The 25110-nt window shown below is 52.9% G+C and overlaps 1 protein-coding gene across 17 annotated transcripts in view; it reads left to right on the forward strand.

Annotated features, from left to right (window-relative positions):
- Nucleotides 1-25110, forward strand: part of MAPT (microtubule associated protein tau) — a 68006-nt gene that overhangs the window by 42375 nt on the left and 521 nt on the right. For 7 of the 17 annotated variants that reach the window (XM_054176904.1, XM_054176914.1, XM_054176907.1 and 4 more), the window contains 8 exons: nt 2685-2731; nt 7054-7174; nt 7796-7846; nt 8433-8698; nt 14412-14504; nt 14640-14732; nt 21461-21542; nt 22278-22390. In XM_054176904.1, the coding sequence (XP_054032879.1) occupies nt 2685-2731; nt 7054-7174; nt 7796-7846; nt 8433-8698; nt 14412-14504; nt 14640-14732; nt 21461-21542; nt 22278-22390 (866 nt within the window). The remainder of the gene's footprint in view (nt 1-2684; nt 2732-7053; nt 7175-7795; nt 7847-8432; nt 8699-14411; nt 14505-14639; nt 14733-21460; nt 21543-22277; nt 22391-25110) is intronic. The other 10 variants (XM_054176906.1, XM_054176915.1, XM_054176917.1 and 7 more) reach the window with 5 other exon arrangements.

Consider the following 25110-nt stretch of genomic DNA (forward strand, 5'->3'; position numbering starts at 1 on the left):
GGGGCTAACCCTGCAGCTTGTTCCAGCAAGACACTGGTTTGCATGTGTCCACTGGCACTCTTGGCTTTCCTCAAGAGGAGGGAGGAGGACAAAGGCAAGTGAGAGCAGGTCTAACCATGGAGAAGGTCCCTCCTTGGTCCTGTTTCTTGTACTGTTCCCTTAAAGATCCACTGCTGAGTGCTGCTGGAGGCAAAGTCTGCAGCTAGCTGGACCTTTCCCCGCTGCATGGCACGTCCCATGCTCTTACATCCTGCTCCAGCACCCCTTCTGGACGGTGTGTGCCTGACTGGTCCAACCTGATGGCTCTACTTGGGGTGCTGGGAGCTGCCTGGGTGTGTGGAGGCCTTGGGTGCATCTAACAGCCTGTGTGTCTGGAGGCTGGGCTGGAAGAGCAGTCAGACCCTGGAGCTGCAGCAATCTCAGTCTTAACCCTCTTAGAATCATAGAGTCATGGAATAGTTTGGGTTGGAAGGGACCTTTCAAGCTCATCTGAGTCCAGCCCTTTGGTGTTGGGTGGAGGTCTGACTTCACTGCTGAATGCACAAGCAACAGGGCAGCTCTTAGAGCTATTTTCCACCTTTGTGGGGCTCACCAGGGGCCCTGTTCAGTGAGTTGGTGTCGATAAGGTGAGGCAGGAGGACACACATCAATACCCAGTGGTGTCTCACCATGTTCTCCCTCAGCTCCAGCTGTCCAGGGCCTGGCCTGGGGGATGCTCTGCCTTTCACCCCAATGTCTCAGCCCAGAGGCTGCCTTGGCTGCCTCCCTCAGCCTGGGAGCTCTGCTCTTTGCTGCACGAGGCTCGGGAGGAAATTGTTGGTGCAGCTTTTTCCATTGGAGCTAAAGCTCACCACAGATTTCTCCTCGTTCAGTACCTGCCAAGCCAAGCAGGGAGCTTCACCCATGTGCTGCAGGGCTTTGGCATGGCTTGCTGCTGCTCACACCAGAGCCTGGAAACCTTGGTGGGCTTGGGGGGGCTGGGGAGGGATGCATTGCCTGGAGCCCAGCAGATTCTGCTTCATTAGGAAGGATTTCTTTCTGTTGTTTCATGGTCTTTCCCTTCAGACACAGAGGCACTTTGGGGCTGTTCTGCTCCAGCCTTGCTCTAGTCCCCAGTTTGGCTGGATTTGGGAGGGATAGTGCCACCAGCATCCCCAGGAGTGACTGCTGGGCTGGGTCAGTGCTGGATGAACAATGTTCTTCATAGAATTGAATCCTAGAATTGTCAGGGTGGGAAGGGACCTCAAGGCTCAGCCAGTTCCAACCCCCCTGCCATGGGCAGGGACACCTCACACTACAGCAGGTTGCTCACAGCCACATCCAGCCTGGCTTTAAACACCTTCAGGGCTGAGGCTTCCACCACCTCCCTGGACAACCTGTGCCAGGCTCTCACCACCCTCACTGGAAAGAATTTCCTCCTGACATCCAATCTGAATCTCCCCAATTCTAGTTTTGTCCCATTCCCCTCAGTCCTATCACTCCCTGGCACCCTAAAAACTCCCTCCCCAGCTTTCTTGTAGCCCCTTTAAGGTACTGGGAGACCACAATTAGGTCTCCTCAGAGCCTTCTCTTCTCCAAACTGAGCAGCCCCAACTCTCTCAGTCTGTCTCCATGGCAGAGCAGCTCCAGCCCTCTGCTCACCCTCGTGGCCCTTCTCTGGACACCTTCCAGCACCCCTCAGAACAGGTTTCCAACACACTGGGGAGAATATCAGTGGCTTCTCCTCCCATATTAGGGAGGAATTAGCTGAAAACAGGGTGGGGGGAAAGGAGCTTTGTTCTGAGCATCTTAGCACAAGCATCACTTCCTCCTTCTTCCTGACCTAGTCAGTGATGCTGCACTCTGCCATGCTTGTAGGGCAAAACACTGCAGTGCTGGCAGTCACTGTAAGCTTGGTGCAAGTCAGAGAATGGTTTAAGTTGGGAGAGACCCCAAAGCTCATCCAGTTCCAACCCCCCTGCCCTGGGCAGGGACACCCTCTCACACTAGACCAGGTTGCTCAAGACCTCATCCAAGCCTGGTCTTAAACACTTCCAGGGATGAGGCATCCACAGCTTCTCTGGGTGAATCAAGTAGGGCAACAGCTAAAACCTTAAGACCCTGCAGAGCCTGACCCAGATGGAAGCAGCATGTCAGGAGAGAAGGGAATTAACAACAAGCAGGTGTAGAACTGCTGCTCAACACTAACAGCACTGAGCAGCTGCTTTCAATGAGATCAACCCAGTGCTGCTAGAATTGGGGCATCCCTCAGCTGCAGTCTTTATTTGCATGGTTGCTAGAACCAAAGGGGTGTTTTGGAGAGGAGGACTCATGTCTGGGGCTGGAGAGGAGGACTCATGTCTGGGGCTGGAGAGGAGAACTGCTCTGTCCCACACTGAATGGCTGCTCCTGGGAGACTGAATGCAAGCCCGGGCAGAACGGTCTCCTACAAACCTCGGTGTGTTGTGTCTGGTGACTGCTGCCTGTGCACAGGATCATCTGTTAACCCAGAGAGAATGTCTCTAGGATGTGGAAGTATCTCTGTCACATTTCTAAGAGTAGTGTTTCATTTAAAAGGCAGGGGGGGCAGGCACATAGAACCTCCCCCTGCAGCTTGCATGTGGCTGCAGCGCAGGCATTGCCCTCTCCCTGGAGCTTACTGACCAGTCCCAAGACCTCTCTGACTGTGTCTCTCCGTTTGTCAGGACGTGTTGACAAGGAAGGGACTGAAGCTGAGGAAAAGAAACCCAAGGTAAGCAAAAAAAACCCCAAAGCCAGAGGTGACATCACTAAGCTCTTGTTCCTGACCCCCTCCCCTGCCCTCCCTGCCTCTGCCTGTGCCCCTTAGGGACCTTCTACCATTGTCTTCTGGTTTTCCTTCTACCATTATTACCTGGTTTTCCTTCTATCATTATTACCTGGTTTTCCTTCTACCATTACTTTCTGGTTTTCCACCTTGTCTTTCCAAGGTGGTTTTGCTTTTCCTTTCCTCATCCTGGTTTGGATGGTGCAGTCCCTGGTGAGCTTTGATGGCAAGAAAGTGAAGCAAATCTAAAGCAGACCCAGGGCTGGGTGAAGGGCTGGTCAGAGAGATCATTTCTCAGCCTGAGACTGGAAAGCAGACATCTGACCTGACTGGGCCAAACTGGTGTGAAAGCAAAGCCAAAGCTCTCTTGGGCTGTGCTGAGGACAAGCAGAGTAACAGAGGAAAGAGCAAGGCATGTGGTTAAATAAGCAAATGAATTAAATACTCCAGGCCTTGCAGATGCTGAGTTCTGAGTGAGGAACAAGTTTAAGGGTGGGTGAATCCCACAGAGTTTAAGGACATCTGTCACACTGCTGGGCTGGAGGAGGTTTAGCTCAGCTGGTGGTTCTCCTGGCCAGGGCCTGGGCAGCATACTGGGCAAGCTGCTGGACAGTTCAGTGGGGGGAGAGTTAAAGGTGAGGGTTGTGATTATCTTCCAGCAATGCCCAATCAAGTTGGTTTCTGTAGGGAGGTTTGGCAGGGCTGTCTCAGAGCAGGCATCTGTCAGGATGCCAAGCAGGCTTCTGGATAAAACCCAGTGAGCCATTCCTGACACAGCAGCTGGGGTGGGGTTGGGAGACCTGGGAGCAGCCACCTGCAGCTCCCAGAAGTGCTGCTGGTGGTGGTGCTGTTCCTGCAGTGCCTTTGCCAGCAGAGCACAGAGAGCTTGGGAGGATGTCAAGCAGTCCAGGGGGTAAAGGGTGCCACTGGTGTGCAGGGTGGTGGCAGGGGCAGGCTGACACAGGGTGACACTTGCCCTAGAAAGGGGTTTGGGTGCTGTGCCCCGTGGGAGGAGCAGGGCTGAGGGATCCCAGACTTAGTGCAGCCCTGGGTGGCAGCAGAGCCCAGAGCTCTGTGCTGCAGGGTGAGGGCAGCTCCAGCTCCCACCCAGCCCAGGATTACAGCAGAGCCCACAGCTCTGTGCTGCAGGGTGAGGGCAGTTCCAGCTCCCACGACTGCAGCAGAGCCCCCAGCTCTGTGCTGCAGGGTGAGGGCAGTTCCAGCTCCCACCCAGCCCAGCCAGGGCTGCAGCAGAGCCCCCAGCTCTGTGCTGCAGGGTGAGGGCAGTTCCAGCTTCCCAAAGTCCCACCAGCCCAGGATTGCAGCAGAGCCCACAGCTCTGTGCTGCAGGGTGAGGGGCAGTTCCATCTCCCACCCAGCCCAGGACTGCAGCAGAGCCCCCAGCTCTGTGCTGCAGGGTGAGGGCAGTTCCAGCTCCCTCCCAGCCCAGGACTGCAGGCAGAGCCCCCAGCTCTGTGCTGCAGGGTGAGGGCAGCTCCAGCTCCCACCCAGCCCAGCCCAGGACTGCAGCAGAGCCCCCAGCTCTGTGCTGCAGGGTGAAGGGCAGTTCCAGCTCCCACCCAGCCCAGCCCAGGATTACAGCAGAGCCCACAGCTCTGTGCTGCAGGGTGAGGGCAGTTCCAGCTCCCACCCATCCCATCCCATCCCATCCCATCCCATCCCAGGACTGCACCTTCCACTCCCGTTGGGTGTCGGTGCTCCCTTTGTGTTTCCCTCCCACACTGATTTCTTTTGTTGTGTTTTTTTGTTGTTGTTTTTTTTTTTCTTCTGTTCCCATTTTTATTTTTGTTTCCATGCTTAAGAAATCCTCACCTTGCACTGCCAAACCCCCAGGGGCTAGACCCTCCATCCCCCCCCACCGAAACACCTCCTGTAGCACAACCCCTCCGAAAGCGCCCTCCAGCCCTGCCTCCACCTCTAAACGAGGCTCTTCTGTCACCTCCCGACCTGCCAGTACAGGAACACAAGAAAGCAAAGCCAAGGTAAGGAAATGGGATGTGAGAGAGGCAAACCTGCCTCTGGGAGCCCCTTAAAGCACTCCTGACAGGCCTGGTGGTAGGCAGCGCGTGGCTGAGCGGTCTCCTTGTGTCCCATCCAGTGGAAAGGGTGGGAGCTGCTTCCCCTGCCAGTGGCTGTGGCTCCAGTTCTGGGGTTTCATAGAATGGTTTGAGTTGGAAAGGACCTTAGAGATCATCCAGTTCCAACCCCACCCTGCCATGGACAAGGACACCTCCCACTAGACCAGGTTGCTCCGAGCCTCATCCAGCCTGGTCTTCAACGTTGCCAGGGATGAGGTGGCCGCAGCTTCTCTGGGCAGCCTGTTCCAGTGTCTCACCTCCCTCATGGTGAGGAACTTCTTCCTAATGTCCAATCTAAGTCTCCCCTGCTCTGGTTTCAAACCATTGCCCCTTGTCCTGTCACCACAGATCCTTCTCCAGACCTTCTATAGCCTGCTCCAGGTACTGGAAGGCTGCTCTAAGGTCTCCCTGGAGCCTTCTCTTCTCCAGGCTGAACAGCCCAAACTCTCCCAGCCTGTCGCCCACCTTTGTGGCCCTCCTCTGGACCCTCTCCAACAGTTCCCTGTCCATTTGCTGGGGGCTGCAGAACTGGACACAGTGCTCCAGGTGAGGTCTCACAAGGGCAGAGCAGAGGGGCAGAATCCCCTCCCTTGACCTGCTGCCCACTCTGCTTTGGATGCAGCCCAGGAGAGGGCTGGCAACCCTTCGAGACAACGGAGTGCACCTCATCAGCCTCTCCGTGCCTTTGCCCTGCAGCACAGCAAAAGGAATCTCATTGTTGCAGGGTGTTGCCTGCTCTCCCTGTGGCATTTCAGGTCTCTTTTTGCTCTTCCAGGCTTTTCTTGGTTTCTGCAGCGTGCTGCTGGGTTTTCTGGGCGGGTTGGCTGTGAGCAGCAGCTGTGTTTGGGATGCGCCGCAGCCAGCCCTGCCAGGTGCTGCATGGAGAGCAGGAAACACACCAGCTTGGTGGCTTCCACGGAGTGAAAGGAGCTTGGAGCTTCCCTTGGTGGTGTTTAGTCATCCAGAGGCACCCACGGGGAGGGGAAGAGCCAAGGTGGCAGGGCACAGACAGTGGGGTGTGGGTTGGCTGTGAGAGGGATGGGCGACAGCTCTGCTCTGGTTCCCTGCTGCCTTGGGGCTTGTCACTGGCACTGCTGAGGCCACACCACAAATCCTGGGTTCAGTTTTGGACCCCTCACTCCAAGATGGACATTGAGGGGCTGGGGTAGGTCCAGAGGAGAGCAACAAAGCTGGGGAAGGGTCTGGAGAACAGGGCTGGGGAGGAGCAGCTGAGGGAGCTGGGGGTGTTCAAGCCTGGAGAAGAGGTGGCTGAGGGGAGACCTCATTGCCCTCTACAACTCCCTGAGAGGAAGCTGGAGCCAGGTGGGGGTTTGGTCTCTTCTCCCAAGGAACAATTGACAGGATGAGAGGAAATAGCCTCAAGTTGCCCCAGGGCAGGTTTAGCTTGGACATGAGGAACAGTTTTATCCCCAAAAGAGTTGTCAAGCCCTGTCCCAGGCTGCCCAGGCCAGTGGTGCAGTCTCCATCCCTGGAGGGTTTCAAAGCCTTGGAGGTGTGGTGCTGAGGGCCATGGTTTAGTGGTGCCCTGGCAGGGCTGGGTTGCTGGTTGGACTCTCTGACCTTCAAGGTCTTCTCCAAAACCAAAACGATTCTGCACTTGTGTTTTCCATGAGCATTTTATACCCAAAGCAGCATTAGAAAGAGACAGATTTGGGGCAGCTCCTCTGCAGGATCAGAAGACAATAAGCAGCACACTGGCATTGCCATGCCACTGGAGATGCTGCACATGGCACAGCAGGGGGTGGCACAGGGGGGGCTAAAGGAAGTGCCTCTCTGTTTCTGGAGCCTGGCACTGTGCTCCTGAACGCAGCCTTTGCTCCAGCAATGGATTTGTTTCACTTCTGTACAGAGTTTTAGCAGGACAGGAGAAACAGGATGGTGAATTGTAGAGAACAAAGGTGTAGGACAGCTGAGTGTGTGGTGAAGGAGGCAGCTGAAGCTGAGAGCTCCCAGGGGAGAGCAGCACTGCCACTGTGCCAGGGCAGGAGCGATGGTGGTGGGACACAGGGTGCGAGCGGGCACATCACCGCTCCCTGCGTGGGGGGAAGCCCTGTGGGCTGTCGGAGTGGGGAGCAGAAAGGTCTTGTGTGGCTCTACTCATCCCTGGGCAGCTCCCCCTGCATCAGCCTTTCCCTCTTGCACCCCCAGGAGATGAGAGGTGGCACCAAGGCAGGCACCCCGCGGAACGCAGCCGGGCAGAGGAACTCCACCAATGCCACACGCATCCCAGCAAAGACCCCCACGGCCCCCAAGACACCTCCCAGCTCTGGTAAGTGATGGAGGGAGCCTTCCCCTGCTGTCTCTTGCCTCCAAAGCCTCTGCTTGGGTTCTCCATGCAATCACATGCAGCTTGCCCCCGTGCTGTGCGCTGTGCAAGGGCATGGCCGGCAGGGTGAGGTCTGTGTGGTGCTTCAGAGCTGCTCAGCCTCCTCATGGGGCAGAGCCTAGGGACAGGTCCTGAGCCTTTCTGGATGCTGCTTTATCTACTCCCTGCACAGAGTTGCCAGTGAGGAAGAGAGGGCAGCTGCTGTATCTCCTTGGGGTTTCCTCCAGTGTGGAGGCTTCAGGCAGCTCCCTGGGGGGGGGGTTGTGTTTGGTTTTTTTATTTTAACCCATCTCTTCCTTTTCTCTTGACAATATTTCACAAAGAGCAGGGGCAAGAGGATTCAGTTCTTCGGTTGCAGGAGTGGAGCTTAGCCAATTATTTCTCAGAGGAAGAAAACCTCCCCCCCCAGAAAGCAGCAGGCATTGTGAATTCCCATGAGAACGCTGCCTGTCCCCCTGCAGATGTCTGTTTTGTCCAGTCCTTCGCCAGAGCTGCATGAAACCCATCAGCCCCTTCAGTCCCCAGCTTTGTTGTGTTTAAGCATCTTTCTCATTCATTAAACAGGCAGAAAGGAGCAGAAAAAACCACCTCCTGCAGCAGCCAAGTCCGAGAAAGGTGATGTTCAAGGGGTTTCTTTGCTTCTTTTTGCTTCCCATCTCTTCTCCAAACTGGGGGGGCAGCTCTACGCTGCTGAGTGATCAGCTTCAGGCAGCTGCATCCCATAATCATCTAAATGTCCAGCAGCAGAGTGGTTTTGAGTTGTCCTTTTGTCCACAAGTCCTCCTGCATGCTCGGGGTTGTGAGGGTCACAGAGCACTGGAGCAGGCTCCCCGCGGGGGCTGTGGAGTCTCCTTCTCTGGAGACCTTCAAGACCCATCTGGATGTGTTCCTGTGCTGGATGCTATGGTCCTGCTCTGGCGGGGGGGGGTTGGACTTGGGTGATCTTCCGAGGTCCCTTGCAGCCCCTAACAGCCTGTGAGCTGTGATCCTGGCTGGGCGGTGGGGAGAGCCTTACACCCAAGACCGTTTTCCTTCTGAGGAGCTGGGAAACTGCCTTGAATCACAGCGTTGCACTTCCAAACGGGGCGGAAGGAAAGTGAAACCGTCTGGCACCGAGCCGAGAGGAAGGCGATGAGGGCAGGCAGCGAGGGGGGAAGGGGCTGCGTCCCCAGCTTGCTTACCCTGCCCTTGCCCTCCCCAGGTGAGCAGCCCAAGTCCGGAGACAGAAGCGGTTACAGCAGTCCCGGCTCCCCCGGGACTCCAGGCAGCCGTTCCCGCACCCCCTCTCTGCCCACCCCACCAGCCAGGGAGCCCAAGAAGGTGGCAGTGGTTCGCACCCCACCCAAATCTCCTGCCTCCGCCAAGACTCGCGTCCAGCCCTCGGCCGCGCCCATGCCCGACCTGAAAAACGTCAAGTCCAAAATCGGCTCCACCGAGAACCTGAAGCACCAGCCCGGAGGTGGCAAGGTAAAGCTGGCCTCTGCCTTGCCAGGGGTCCGTCTGCAGGGACAGTGGGGGCCCGGGGGAGAGCAGAGCCCTCCGTGGAGCGGCAGCAGCCCGGTGGGGGCCGGAGATGATGTGGCAGTGGGCGGCCGAGCTGCAGCTGATCTCCAGCCTGCATCTGGAGGTTTTGGGGCTGATTGGGCTGGGTCCTTGTCCTGCTGTGTCCTGCCTGGCTTAGTGCAGCTGTCCTGCAGAGAGGGCTGCAGAGAGCTCGTGGTGTGGCTTGCACAGGGTGGTGTATCCGTGTTGGACTGGCTGCCAGGGGAATGTTATTCCCTCGTGGTGCTCAGCTTGGGAGAGCAGTTTGTGCCCTGAAGAGCCACAGGATCAGGGTTGTGTTTCTGAATCCTCCTCTGTGTGAGCTGGAGGGGTGCCTCCAGCACTACCTCTGCTTCCTGGGGATTGGACATGGCACTTGGTGCCATGGTTTAGCAGTCAGGAGGTGTTGGGTGACAGGTTGGACTTGGTGATCTTTGAGCTCTTTTCCAACCTTATTGACTCTATGATTCTGTGATTCTTCATTGTTGTTACTACCAGGGAGAAGAGACCAAGTGACAGGATAAGAGGAAATGGCCTCAGGTTTCACCAGGGTAGGTTTAGGTTGGATGTTAGAAGAAACTTCTTCACTGAGAGGGTTCTCAAAGCCTGGCACAGGCTGCCCAGGGAGGTGGCTGGATCCCCATCCCTGGAGGTGTTTCAAAGAGGCAGGGATGTGGTGCTGAGGGCCATGGTTTAGCACCAGGTTTGGTAGAGTTAGAGAAGGGTTGGTTTGGGTGATCTTGAAGGTGTTTCCCAAGCAAAAGGATTCTCTGTGGTCAGTGAGCAGGCATCCTGTCTGCTCTCCTCTCCTTCCAGCCTCTTCTCCAGAACTCTGTGGTTCTGGACCCAGCTCTGTTGGCAGGGTCTGGGATTGTGTTCTGCCACCTGCTGCTGCCTGGCTCCCTGGTGTCACCATTCTGCCCCCAGAGAGGCTGTTCCCTGAGCACAGAGTGAGCTCCTTGCTCCAAGTGCTTGGGGTCGAGGGTCTTGGGTTGAATTTCCCGAGCCCAGCAGAGGAGGGTTGGGAGGAGGCAGTGGTGTGAGCAGCAGTGTGTGGTGACAGGGCTCCAGCTGTGGTGCTGGCTGCTCAGCACCGCCGTGCGCGGCTCCGCTGCGCCGTGTGGCCACATCCTGAGGCCTCTGTCAAGCCTCCCCTTGCTGTGTGGGTGCAGGCATGAAAGCAGCTGGTTCCCCTGGCTGCTGGAGGTGGCTCTCACACATGTTCAGTGGCAGAGCTGCACATCTGACGGCTGCTGCAGCCAAAAGTCCCTGGGTGCTGGGGTGCTTGTCCTTGCCTGCCCTTGGCAGGGGTGGAGCACAGCCCTGCAGCCCTTGCTCTGTGCCTGCTGGTGCCCCAGAGCTGTGACAACCTTCCCCAAGTGCACTGCAAGCCATTTTGTGTGACCAGGGGAACTCCTTAGCTCCACTTTGGTGTGTGGGGAAGCCTTGAGATGGATTCTCTTGCCCATCTCAAACAGCAGCTTGCTTTGCCATTGCCTTATCTGCACTTTTTTTCTGTGGCCATTTCCTGGGCAGGTTCCTGGGGAGCACTTTTCTGACCAGAGCACATTTTGCTCTGTGCTGAATCCTGAGGGGGCTCTGGAGCCTGGGCAAGGCTGCTCTGGCTGTTGGTCATGAGCAGAGGGCCAAGGGTGAGGGACTTTTTAGGGTGTGGGGTAGTAATAGGACTGGGAGCAATGGATCCAAGCTAGAGGAGGGGAGATTTAGATTAGACCTTGGGAAGAAGCTCTGCCCCATGAGGGTGGTGAGAGCCTGGCACAGGTTGCCCAGGGAGGTGGTGGTAGCCTCATCCTCATCCCTGGAGGCTTTTGCAGCCAGGCTGGAGGTGGCTGTGAGCAACCTGCTGTGGTGTGAGGTGTCCCTGCCCATGGCAGGGGTGGGGGTTGGAACTGGCTGAGCCTTGAGGTCCCTTCCAAGCCTGAGAGCTGTGACCATGTGTCCCTCCTGCCTGCTTGGCACAGGGTCTGTGAGTTTTCCTGCTGCCCCACTGCTCTGCAGGGGTTTTTGGAAGGAGCTCTTCCCTTTCCTGGGAATTGGTTAAATTGTTTGCTTGTTCTTTCTCCTCCAGCCTTCAAGAGTGGTTTGGTTTTGGGTGGTTTTTTTCCCCCCTCTGCTTCTGTGTCAGACAAAAATGTTTATTGTTGTCACAGCTGAATTTGGGACAATTTGTTGCTCTTTGCAGGGAGGATTGAGTGGATGCTCTGTTGGGGGATTTTTGTAGGCCATGAGGCTGCTCTTAGATGAATGGAGCTGGGGAGCAGCAGGGGCTGGTCCCACAGGTTGGTTTTTTAGGGTGATGGATTTGGAGCCTGCTTTCCACACAGGTTTCAGCCCCTCCAGCCTAGGGGAGCAAAGGTACAAGGGGCAACCCCCCCCCCCCAGTATTTCCAGTCTCTTCTGGTATTGCTGCATGGTCTGAGCACTTCTGGTGTCGCTGGATGGCTGAGCACTGCTCTGACAAAGCCTGGCCTGGGAGATCTGGGTCCTGATTTGCAGGATTAGTTGGTGTGAGCTTGGAGAACCCTGCTGGAGGGAGGTGTCAGCCCCGGTGCTGGTGGTGCTGAAGCAGCAGGGTGCAGCAAGGAGCTCTCCTTGCAGCAGCAGCAGGCTGGGGACAGCTGGAGCAGAGGGAGAGCTTCCTGCTGGGCCAGCTTCAAGGGTCCTGTCACCCAGGGACTGTGTGTGCAGCGTGGTGATGCTGCTCTCCTGTGGCTCTGTCCCTCTCCTGAGGGTTGTGCTTCAGGCAAGATGGTGTTCAGCTGCTTGCCCTCTGGGTTATGCTTGGGCAGGCTGCAAAGCCAGCTCCAGGCTGTGCAGGGCCAGGAGCAGAGGCTGCCTTCACCTTTGTGTGGTCTGGAAGAGCTCCTTTGGGGGTGGGGGGAGGGATACCCCAGCCCTTAGGAAACCCCAACAGGGAAAACAAGCCCTGAATGGACACAGCTTCTTTGCTCCAAAAACCTGAGTGTGTGGGGAGAGGGCAGGCAGACCCTGGGGAGCAGAGGGTGAAGGGGGCATGGTGTGGGTGGCACCAAGCCATTGCCAGGCTCTCTCCCACCCGAGAGGGCATGAGCAAGGGGAAGCAGAGCTGCTGCCCTTGGGGCTTGGCCTGTGCTGCCCTTTTCATCTCATCTCCATGGAAGTCAGAACTGCAGGCAGGGAACTGCATCCTGGCAGCTTTGCTCCTTCTCTCTGTGACTGCAGAGACACTTTGAGCCCGGCCCAGGGCAGAGCTCAGTCCTCTTCTCCCAGCCCCTGATGGGCACAAAGCTCCTGCTCTCCAGCCAGCTGTACCTGTCTGTGTGTCCCATGGAGAGGGGACTCTGTGTGTGTGTGTGCCCCCTGCAGAGGGGACTCTGTGTGTGTGTGCCCCCTGCAGAGGGGACTCTGTGTGTGTGAGACCCCTGCAGAGGGGACTCTGTGTGTGTGTGACCCCTGCAGAGGGGACTCTGTGTGTGTGACCCCTGCAGAGGGGACTCTGTGTGTGTGTGACCCCTGCAGAGGGGACTCTGTGTGTGTGTGACCCCTGCAGGGGGGACTCTGTGTGTGTGTGACCCCTGCAGAGGGGACTCTGTGTGTGTGTGCCCCCTGCAGAGGGGACTCTGTGTGTGACCCCTGCAGAGGGGACTCTGTGTGTGTGTGTGACCCCTGCAGAGGGGACTCTGTGTGTGTGTGACCCCTGCAGGGGGGACTCTGTGTGTGTGTGACCCCTGCAGGGGGGACTCTGTGTGTGTGTGACCCCTGCAGGGGGGACTCTGTGTGTGTGAGACCCCTGCAGAGGGGACTCTGTGTGTGTGTGCCCCCTGCAGAGGGGACTCTGTGTGTGACCCCTGCAGGGGGGACTCTGTGTGTGTGTGCCCCCTGCAGAGGGGACTCTGTGTGTGACCCCTGCAGAGGGGACTCTGTGTGTGTGTGACCCCTGCAGAGGGGACTCTGTGTGTGTGAGACCCCTGCAGAGGGGACTCTGTGTGTGTGTGACCCCTGCAGAGGGGACTCTGTGTGTGTGAGACCCCTGCAGAGGGGACTCTGTGTGTGTGTGACCCCTGCAGAGGGGACTCTGTGTGTGTGTGACCCCTGCAGAGGGGACTCTGTGTGTGTGACCCCTGCAGGGGGGACTCTGTGTGTGTGTGACCCCTGCAGGGGGGACTCTGTGTGTGTGTGACCCCTGCAGGGGGGACTCTGTGTGTGTGTGCCCCCTGCAGAGGGGACTCTGTGTGTGACCCCTGCAGGGGGGACTCTGTGTGTGTGTGCCCCCTGCAGAGGGGACTCTGTGTGTGACCCCTGCAGAGGGGACTCTGTGTGTGTGTGACCCCTGCAGAGGGGACTCTGTGTGTGTGTGACCCCTGCAGAGGGGACTCTGTGTGTGTGAGACCCCTGCAGAGGGGACTCTGTGTGTGTGTGACCCCTGCAGAGGGGACTCTGTGTGTGTGAGACCCCTGCAGAGGGGACTCTGTGTGTGTGTGACCCCTGCAGAGGGGACTCTGTGTGTGTGTGACCCCTGCAGGGGGGGACTCTGTGTGTGTGTGACCCCTGCAGGGGGGGACTCTGTGTGTGTGACCCCTGCAGGGGGGACTCTGTGTGTGTGACCCCTGCAGGGGGGACTCTGTGTGTGTGACCCCTGCAGGGGGGACTCTGTGTGTGTGCCCCCTGCAGGGGGGACTCTGTGTGTGTGTGACCCCTGCAGAGGGGACTCTGTGTGTGTGAGACCCCTGCAGAGGGGACTCTGTGTGTGTGTGACCCCTGCAGGGGGGACTCTGTGTGTGTGTGTGACCCCTGCAGGGGGGACTCTGTGTGTGCGAGACCCCTGCAGGGGGGACTCTGTGTGTGCGAGACCCCTGCAGAGGGGACTCTGTGTGTGTGTGAGACCTGCAGGGGGGACTCTGTGTGTGTGTGACCCCTGCAGAGGGGACTCTGTGTGTGTGTGACCCCTGCAGGGGGGACTCTGTGTGTGTGAGACCTGCAGAGGGCATATGCTGCCTGGCACAGGAGCTGGGGCTGAGCTGGCATTTCTCTCTCAGCTCCACCCTTCCTCCTTCCCCTGCAGAAGCTGAGCCATGGAGCTCTGGTGCCTTGCAGCATCGCTGCCCTGTTCTCTGTTCTGCTCAGTGAAGGAGCATGGGGTCAGCTGCTTGCTTCTGTCTTGGAACCTTCCAACCTCTGGTGGTAGCCTGCCCACCTCCAGCTTCAGTTTCCAGCCCATGAGCAGACAATCCTTTCCCTCTTGTAGTGATGGGGTGAGAGGGAATGGATTGAAGCTTGAGGAGGGCGGACTGGAGGTTAGGAAGAAATTCTTTCCAGTGAGGCTGGTGAGACCCTGGCACAGGTTGCCCAGGGAGGCTGTGGCTGCCCCCTCCCTGGAGGTGTTGGAGGCCAGGCTGGATGAGACCCTGAGCAACCTGGGCTGGTGGGAGGTGTCCCTGCCCATGGCAGGGGGGTTGGAACTGGATGATCTTTGGGGGTCCCTTCCAACTCAGCCCAATCTATGATAACCTGTGCAGGGAGCCAGAGGTTCTGCTTGGCTGTTGGGCCTGGAAGGCAGGTTGCTGGTGTTGGTGCTGGGACCCAGAGTGCAGCTGCAGATGGTCATGTTGTTTCTCACACTCTTTTCTGGCTACCAAAGGTGCAGATAATTAATAAGAAGCTGGACTTTAGCAGCGTTCAATCCAAGTGTGGCTCAAAGGATAATATCAAACACATCCCAGGAGGAGGCAGTGTGAGTACCTCCACACTTTGAATGCACTCTAACAGTTCTGCTGATAAAAAGTGGCATGTTGTGTACACTGAACTGCCAATGCTATCCCCAGATAGCCATTGGTGACGTGCAATGACTCTTTTCTGGCTACCAAAGGTGCAGATAATTAATAAGAAGCTGGACTTTAGCAGCGTTCAATCCAGGTGTGGCTCAAAGGATAATATCAAACACATCCCAGGAGGAGGCAGTGTGAGTACCTCCACACTTTGAATGCTCTGTGACCCCCCCCTGATGACCAGTGGCATGTTGTACACACACTGAAGCACCAATGCTATCCCCGGCGGCCCTGCTGGCCCATAGCCATTGGTGACATGCTGGCATCTAACCCCATTAACCCAACCAGACGTGGTTAGATGGACCCTTAACAAGTCCTGTCCATGCCTGGCATGGACAGAACTGACTGACCTGTGTAGAAGCCATGTCTGTAACCAAACACCCTGTTAACCCCAAGCTTTGACACTCCCTGGAGGGCTCCAGTGCGTCGCTGTCTGCAGGATGGGTGGCCTCCAGCAGACAGCGACGCAGGAGCTGGGTAGATCTCTGAGCAAACAGAGTCTTTGTTGCTTGAGGTCCTGCCCATGGCTCCACACAACACCTGAAAGCACAAGTTCCTGCCCAGGTTCCTGCCCAGGTTCCTGCCCCTTCCCACCAGGCAAGTATGATCCAAGCTTCATCCTTGCTAGCGAATGTGTCCGGCGGCGCCCGGGGGGGAGGCTGAGCCTGAGGCAGTGTTGAGTTCCTTGATTCGAAGGCTGACATTTCCAGCCAGCCCCAGGCAGAGAGCTGGGCTCAGCCTTCAGTCACTGTGCCAGAAACCTGGAGAGACTCCCCAGGGGTTGGTGAATTTGCACTGGTCTCTCTGGAGGCAGCATTTGGGTCCAGGAAAGGTGAGGGACCAAGGAAGGTGCATCACTGAGACCCCAACCAGTGCGACCCAGGCTCTGTGGCTGGCTGCTCTGTGGCCCTCTGAGGGAGCTACCTGATGCCAGTGGATTCTTGGTGCTGCTTTTGACCTCTCTGGATGCCCTCCCTGAGAAACTGAGCGTTGCAGAGGTCTTGGCACGGAAGCATTGGGTTTGCAACCTCCAGCTCAAATTTGGTGTCACTCTGTCATTTATTGGTGGGGCCAGAGGAGCTGCTTGGAGGAGGTCACAGCTCTCTGCAGCAGGTTCCACGCCGGCTCTGCTCGTTCTTAGCCCAGGGTCCTGCCCTGGCTGGACTGGCTGGTGCGTGGTGCCCACTGGTGATGCCAGGAGCTGGTGTTCATCATCAGTGCTGTGGCTACAGGGTGGTGAGCTCATCCCTTTCTCCACTGGCAGCTCCCACCACGGGCAGTGCAGTTTGCAGCTGGCTTGAGCATTAGGTGGATTTTTGGCTGGAGGCTGTCATCCCTCCCCAGGCTCTCCTCACTCCTGGTGGCTGCCTGGCTGTGTTGACACACGGAGAGCAGCAGCTGAGCTCTGGGTGTGGGTGCTCAGAGAGAGGCCCTGTGCTGAGGTGGCTGCAGAGGCTGTCCTGGAGCAGAGCTGTGCTGTGTGGCTTCTCTGCTAGAGGGGCAACAGGAGGCCACTGGCCTTTGATGGCCATCACACCTCAATCCTCCACCATGCTGTCTGCAGGGACTGCCTGGCCAGCCACTGCTGCTTCCAGAGGAGCAGGAAGGGGCTGTTCCTGCAGGAACCTGGGCTTGGGTCCTGGTTGGTTGAAGCCAGTGGATGCTCTGACAAGGCGATGCCTTAGGCAAAAGCTGATGGAGAGAGGTGGGATCCCCAGGTCTCTGGCACTGCTTTCACAGGCAAGCAACTCTGTACCCCCTTTCCTTTCTTGCTGAAATGGGGAGGAGCCTTCTCTGCTCCCCAGCAGGATGGGAAGGGTTGATGGAGTCCTGTCTGTGAAAAAGGGAACTGGAATGAGAGCAGAAAGTTTCAGTTGCTGATGGCTGGCTCTGCAAATGGGAGCCCCAGGTCCCACTGGTGCCCAAATTGCTCCCAGGCCCTTTGGGGTCATGGCTGGGACCAGGAAGGTGCCAGCTGCCCATTTTGGGGGTCTGTTTCCTGCCTCCTGGCTGACTCGAGCCCTCCTCCTGCCTGGTGCATTCCACCTGTGACTTTTTCCCAGCACTGTCTTCATGTCTGTGTCTGCGATGTGCTCCCAGGCCCTGGGGCTGCTTTTCTCCCCTCTCTCTGTCTCCACTCTCTGTCAGATGTGCCTTTTGGTGAGCATTGGAGACAAGGCAGGGCCCTGTGAGCTGCTGGGACACTGGCACCCAGCTGCTGCTCCCCACTCCTTTTCCTGGCTGTGTGGTGGAGGGGGAAGTGTTTCTCAGTGCTGGTCCTGCACCGAGCTCTGGGGGTGATGGGGCCAGCAAGGGACCTGAGGGATGCACCTTCCCCCTGGGCTTTTGAGGCAGCACAGGCTGCTGGGGTGCACTGCAGGGTGCTGAAACCTTTGTGCTGCCTCTGGGCCTCGGTGGTCTGGAGGCTGCTGGGAGGAGCCAGCTCCTCTGCAAAGGTCCTCCTGGCGCTGGCACATCCTGAGATCTGTGAGAGCATCCTGCCCAGGGTGGTGCTTGGGGAGGACACCGAGTGCAGCACATCCTCCCCCTGAGCTCCAGTGAGTGCCAGACGCTGCCCAGTGAGCAGGAACCAGCTCTGGGGTGCTGATGATCAGATTGCTCCTGCACAGCCCCCACCGACCCCAGCAGCATCTCCTTCACACCCGGGGTGGGGGCAGTCCCAAACCAGGGGCTGGGCTACCTGCTGGGGCTGTGGGGATGTCCTCTCACCCCCTTGTCTCCTGCTCCTGCTGTAGTTGGTGTGTTTGTGCTTGGGGTTGTGTGGTGTTTGCTGTCACCAGTGGTCCCAGACCTCTCCAGTGTTCTCCTCCAGTGTGGTGTTTAACTGCTAACATCACCACTAAACAGCTCCACCTTAACCTCCCTCCTGTCTGCGTCTCCTTTGTCACTTGGTTGTCCCTGCTCAGGAGGGCTTCCAGCTGGGGGGGTGGTGGGGGTGGGGGTGGGGTCCTTCCAGTGGGATTCTGGAGCCCTTGTTTAGAGTTCCAATGAGTAAACCCCACCTCAAACCCACACCCTGATGCCCTGGGATGCTGCTGCTGTGGGTCAGGATGTCCCAAGTGCCATTTGAATTGATGTCAGGAAGAAGTTCCTCCCCACGAGGGTGGTGAGAGCCTGGCACAGGTTGCCCAGGGGAGGTGGTGGAAGCCTCATCCCTGGAGGTGTTGAAGGCCAGGCTGGATGTGGCTCTGGGCAACCTGCTGTGGTGTGAGGTGTCCCTGCCCATGGTGGGGGGGGGGGGGTTGGAAGTGGCTGAGCCTTGAGGTCCCTTCCAACCCTGACAGTTCTGTCTGTGGTTCTGTGATGTGACCTCAGCTCCTGCAGATATTTAGACATCATTGTTATTATTATTATTATTGTTATTATTATTATTGTTATTGTTATTATTATTATTATTATTATTATTATTATTATTATTATTATTATTGCTATTATTATTATTGCTATTATTATTATTGCTATTATTATTATTGCTATTATCATTATTGCTATTATCATTATTGCTATTATCATTATTGCTATTATTATTGCTATTATTATTGCTATTATTATTATTGCTATTATTATTATTGCTATTATTATTATTGCTATTATTATTGCTATTATTATAGCTATTAATATTATTAGCTATTATTAGCTATTATTATTATTATCGTGGTTATTATTATTATCGTGGTTATTATTATCGTTATTACTGTTATTATTACTATTATCGTTGTTATTACTGTTATTACTATTATCGTTGTTATTACTGTTGTTATTATTACTATTATTATTGCTACTGCTATTATTATAGTGATTGTTAATATAAATATAAAATAGTAATAAAAGATAAATAAATAATAGATATAAAAGATAAACAATAGCTATAAAAGACAAATAATAGCTATAAAAGACAAATAATATAATTAGATATGAATTATCTAATTATATATAATTAGATAATATAATTGTATTATTGTTATTAATATAGTGACCATTATTAATAACAGTATGAATAGATAATAGTCATAAAATGGTAATAAAATGGAAATGAGTAACAAGAATTGAAAGGCATTACTAATAATATCGTGGTTATTATTAATAGAGTGCCCATTATTAATAACAATAGAAGTAGAGGATATTTGTTAAATGGTGCTAAGATGTAGATGAGTAATGAAACTTAAAAGGAATTAATAATAATGTGGTGATCAATAGAGTGATCGTTATTACAGTGATGATGATATAATGATGATAATGGTAATGATGATAAGGACAATATTGATAATTATTATCATCATCATGATTTTAATAATGATACTATGAATTATTAGTGTAATAATGGTGATAATATTGATAATGATAATGATTAGAATGATTATAATAATGATACTAAGAATGATTATTACAATAATGATAATATTGATAATAATGATGATGATAATGATACTAAGAATGATTATTGTAATAATGATAATTACAATAATAATCATTCTTAGTATCATCATTATAATGATTATAATAATGATACTAGGAATGATTATAATAATGATGATGATAATATTGATAATAATGATTATAATCATTATAATGATGATACCAATAATGATTATTGTAATAATGATAATATTGATAATAGTAATGATAATATTGCTAATAATAATAATGATTAGTATCATTATGATGATTATAACAATTATACTAGGAATTATTATTGTAATAATGATGGTAATGATAATATTGATGATGATAATCATTATAATATTGATGATTATAATCATTATAATGATGATACTAAGGATGATTATTGTAATAATGATGGTAGTGATAATATTGATGATGATAGTAATGATTATTATCATTATAATGATGATACTAGCAATGATTATTGTAATAATGATGGTAGTGATAATATTGATGATGATAATGATGATTATAATAATTATAATGATGACACTAGCAATGATTATTGTAATAATGATGATAATGATTATATAGATGATGATAATAATGATTATTATCATTATAATGATGATAGTAGCAATGATTATTGTAATAATGATGGTAATGATAATATTGATGATGATAGTAATGATTATAATCATTATAATGATGATGCTAGCAATGATTATTGTAATAATGATGGTACTGATAATATTGATGATGATAGTAATGATTATAATCATTATAATGATGATACTAAGGATGATTATTGTAATAATGATGGTACTGATAATATTGATGATGATAGTAATGATTATAATCATTATAATGATGATACTAAGGATGATTATTGTAATAATGATGGTAATGATAATATTGATGATGATAGTAATGATTATAATCATTATAATGATACTAATAATGATGGTAATGATAATATTGATGATGATAATGATGATTCTAATCATTATAATGATACTAATAATGATGGTAATGATAATATTGATGATGATAATGATGATTCTAATCATTATAATGATACTAATAATGATGGTAATGATAATATTGATGATGATGATTCTAATCATTATAATGATACTAATAATGATGGTAATGATAATATTGATGATAATGATGATTATAATCATTATAATGATAATAATTATGGTAATGATAATATTGATGATGATAATGATGATTATAATCATTATAATGATGGTAATGATAATATTGATGATGATGATGATTATAATCATTATAATGATACTAACAATGATGGTAATGATAATATTGATGATGATGATGATTATAATCATTATAATGATACTATAATGATGGTAATGATAATATTGATGATGATGATGATTATAATCATTATAATGATACTATAATGATGGTAATGATAATATTGATGATGATGATGATTATTATAATCATTATAATGATACTAATAATGATGGTAATGATAATATTGATGATGATAATGATGATTATAATCATTATAATGATACTAATAATGATGGTAATGATAATATTGATGATGATTATAATCATTATAATGATAATAATGATGGTAATGATAATATTGATGATGATAATGATGATTATAATCATTATAATGATACTAATAATGATGGTAATGATAATAGTATTGATAATGATAAGAACAATAATGCTAATGATAACAACAATGATGATAACAACAACAATCCCAACCTTTGAAAGGAGTCCATTCATTTCTTTTGGCCTTTGCTTTGCAGTTCAGCATTTTTCACAGATGCTTTGATTTTGATCTTCTTTGTAACCTTTTTTGTTTCTTTTTGGTCACTCTTTTGAAAAGAAAGAAAGAAACCAACCAGCCCCAGAAAGGTTCTGTGCACATTGATCATTTCTGTTCTTTCAGTTTTTGTGGACATAAGCTTTATGTTTTCCATCAGAAAAGGTATTTGGTGGTTTTGGTTTTTTTTTTTTACTCTCTTTTTGTTGGTGGTTTTGGTTTTGTTTTGGGGTTTTTTTCCCCCCCCCCCTTCTCTCCTCTCTGGTATTTCTCCTCCTTTTGGATGATGCTGTATGCAACTCTCTCTTCATTAATTGCCACTCCACTTGTATTTTTTTTTTCCTCTCTCTCTCTCACTTTAAGCACTTTGAAACTCTGCCTCTCCTCCCCTCCTCTCCCCTCTGGAGGGGAGGCTCTCGTGCATGCTGGTATGTTAAAGAGAGGCTTCTGCACATGGCCATTAATGACCTCCCATGTCTGGGGACAGCTCCTCTGGTGTCATTAATCTTGCTGGGGAGGGGGGGGTTCAGCTGTCCTTTCCCTCCAATGCAGATCAGGTGCTGCTGTGTGCTGTGCCTCCCCCTCCCCAGCCTGCCCACGGTGCCAGCCAGCTCATGCCCTTTTCCTTTCTCCTACGGGCAGGTCCAAATCGTTTACAAGCCAGTCGACCTGAGCCACGTCACATCCAAGTGTGGCTCCCTGGGCAACATCCACCACAAACCAGGTATGGCAGGGCTGGGTGCTGAGCCTGGCAGCTCAGGGGGCTGGGTGCTGAGCCTGGCAGCTCAGGGGGCTGGGTGCTGAGCCTGGCAGCTCAGGGGGCTGGGTGCTGGGCACTGGCAGCTCACAGGACCGGGTGCTGATCCTTGGGAGCTCACAGGAATAGGTTTTGATCTTTGGGAGCTCTCAAGGTTGGGTGCTGGCCCTTGGCAGCTTTCAGGCTGTGTCATGATATGCATCTGGGGATGGGGAGAGGGTTGGGGTAGTGCTGGGAGTGAGGGGAGGCACATGGAGCAGTGAGCAGAGGGTCAGAGTGAGCCTTGTGGGTGCTGGACACTGTTCCCAGTTCCATCCCTGCCAGACCCTCTCCAGTCTGCCCAATCACTCTGAGTTTTAAGGGATCTGGTGGGATCCATGCACACCTTGTCCCTAAATGGGAGCTGCTGGTGTTAGGGCAGTGAGGTGACCTCTCTGCCCTTGGTTCTGTAAATCACTGGGATGTCTGTCAGCTCTTCACAGCATCCTCTGAGGAAACTCTTCACCTTGGTTCCCACTTGCCCTGGCTCCTGGATGTCCCAAATCACCACAGGGTTGCCCCTTCTGCCATTTTCCTGGTCCTAAACCTCTGCTCATCCTCACCCTGCTTTGGCTGAGCCTCCTTGGAGTGGCAGCTGAGCCCTCAGGGCTTTCTATCCAGCCTGGCCTGGGAGCTAACATAGCTTGTGCTCTTCTCTTCCAGGTGGTGGCCAGGTGGAGGTGAAATCTGAGAAACTGGACTTCAAAGATAAGGTGCAGTCGAAAATTGGGTCCTTAGATAACATCAGCCACGTCCCTGGAGGAGGAAACAAAAAGGTAAAGGGGCACTGGGTGGAGAGCAGCTGCAAGGGTCCTGTGAGCAGGAAACCAAAGGGTGCCTGAAATCTGGATGCAGAGAAGGTCCTGCTTGCTCCACTCCTCTTTGGACCACACAACCTCTCCTCTCTGCTCACCAGGCAGCACTTTTGGGTGCTCCAAATGATTTGCTGCCCATGTCCTAGCAGGGGGTTATCTGTGTGCCCTCTGTTCTTCAGAGGGCACAAAGTGTCCAGCCCAGGGCTGAGCCACTCAGCTGCTGCCCACTCACCCTCCTGCCAGTGGCTGCTGCTGCTGGGCAGAGCCCAGGGCTCCAGAGCTGCATCTCCCAACCCCAGGGACGTTTGCAGTGGCAGAGTGTTGAGGACAGCAGGCTCTGTGCTGCTGGGCCCTGGCAGATGTCAGTGGTAGCCTCTCCTGTGGGTTCCTGCTCTCTGCTGGGCTCTGAAGTTGGTGCAGAAGCATTCTTGTCTCAGACCTTTCACGTTAAGGGGTGCCAGTGCCAGCTGCTTTGGCTTTCTGTGTTGCCAGCCTGGAGGTGGCACAAAGCTGGCTGCACAGGTGCTGGCTGCCCAGTGGAAGTGGAGCACTAAGGGCTTAGGTGTCTTTAGAAGAGGTGAGCTTGCAGCAGGCCTTCACGTCAGCAGCAGATGACCTCCTTCAAGTCTCAGCCTCCCAGGCAGGGCTCTGTGCCCACACCAGGGAGTGGTATTTGTTGGGAGGGCTTTAAATTGAAAGGCAAAAGCCAATGAGGGCAGAAATGCTGAACTTGGGGTGACCCTTTCCAGCCAGAGGCTTTGATGATGACTCCACAGTAGGTCTTGGTAAGTAAAGCACCAGCAGAACCTCCCTTCGGGGCCAGCCAGGTCCCTTGCAGGCAGGGGAGCAGGTGGAGCAGGTAAGCTGAATTCCTGCAGGGCAAGGTGGGCTTCCTCTTGCTTGTTTCTCAACCACTTTTTCTTCCCAAGAGGAGGGGAAGATTCTCTTTTGGCTCCTGTATTTTGGCACTTTGTTCTTGGCCATGTTTCCTCTGTGCACCTCCCAGCTCTGACTGAGGGACTGCTTGACTTCCTTACCCTTCTCTCGCTGCTGCTGTGCATCAGGCTGCCCTGTGCTTCACTCAGCCCCTGTGTGGTGCCACTGATGATCCTTCCACAGCCTGGCACCTTCACTGGGCCATAGTTTGAAGAACTTGTCCTTTGGAGGGGGAATTGATGTGCAAGGCTGTGACCCCGCAGTGGTGTCGCCTGCCTCAGCCCTCCTGTGTGGCGGTTGCTCAGCTCCACACCAGGAGGAGGTTGTTGGTGTGACCTGAGGTCAGATGCTGCCTCAGATTTTGTCTCTTGTCCAGCCCACTCCCCTTCACACCTTGGCACCTGGGATCATCCCCAGGCAGTGCCACTCTGAGGTGGGACACTGCATTGAGGGGACAGGACACCCTGGAGCCCCATCAGCCCTCCATGTGGAGCAGCTGTGGGCAGCTCACTGCCCCTTCCCCAGCCTCCTCCACGTGCCCAGGTGCCCTCCTTGCTCTGCCACCCAGAGGATCCAGATTCGGACACCCCATCCACAGCTCTTGGGGCTCAACACTGGGCCCTGTGCTGAGTCTCCCCTGAGGAGCCAGGGTGCTGCACGAAGCCTTCCTCCCCATCTCCAAAGTTCTTCCTATGAGTCAGTGAACTGCTCTGGTTTTCAGATCTTTTTCTCCACCAATTTTCTATTTCTTTCCTTTTTTTGGCTTTTTTCCCCTGCTGGTTGACATTTATTGGATCTTGGACTTTTTTTTTTGGTTGTTTTTGTTGCTGATGCATTTTTTGCCCCCCTCCCCCCCCGCCCTGGGCGGCTTTCTTCACCTGTAGAGAGAGAAAGGCAAGGAAGACAAGACCCAGCCCCAGGCCGCTCGGACCCCGAGCCCAGACCCTGCTGGGCTCCAGGCCCTGGTGCTGGAGCCACTCACCCCCCCGGAGAGCCAGCCCCCAGCCCTGCACTTGGCTGGGCAGGGCACCAGTAAGTAGCAAACCCTATCCACATCACCTCCCCTCCCCAGCAGAGAGGGGTTCAGCTCCTGGGAGCAGCCTTTTGAGGGTTGAGGGGCAGCTGTGTGGGGATCCCACCCCCCCATCTATGGTTGGACTCCATGGTCCTAAAGGTCTCTTCCAACCAAAACTATTCTGTGAGCCTGTAAACCTCTGCCAGGGGAGTGGGGGCAGCCCAGGCTGTGCCATCTGAGCCTGGTGCCAGGGTGCTCTGGATGGGTTTGGCAGCATCCCGAGGTGCTCCAGCCCTGCCATCCTCTCTGGTTGTGCCTACTCCTTGTGTGGGCGACTGGAAGGGACCTGGACTGAGGGCACCAGGGGGGCACCATGCCAGCAAACTTAAGCTTTCCTCCCAGCTGCACAACAGCCACCAGCTGGCAGGTGAAAGCCTGCCTGGATGCATTCCTGTGCAGACTATCCTAGGTGACCCAGCTTTGGCAGGGGGGTTGGACTGGGTGATCTCTGGAGATCCCTATGAGGAGAGGCTGAGAGCCCTGGGGGCTTCTTAGTCTGGAGAAGACTTAGAATTGATGTAATAAATGTTTATAAATCTCTGAGGGCTGGGGGTCAGGAGGGAGGGGACAGGCTCTGCTCACTTGCACCCTGTAACAGGACAAGGGGCAATGGATGGAAACTCCAGCACAGGAGGTTCCACCTCAACATGAGGGAGAACTCCTTGACTGT

The sequence above is a fragment of the Dryobates pubescens genome, chromosome 36 (assembly GCF_014839835.1).
Source record: "Dryobates pubescens isolate bDryPub1 chromosome 36, bDryPub1.pri, whole genome shotgun sequence".
In the NCBI taxonomy this organism is placed as follows: Eukaryota; Metazoa; Chordata; class Aves; order Piciformes; family Picidae; genus Dryobates; species Dryobates pubescens.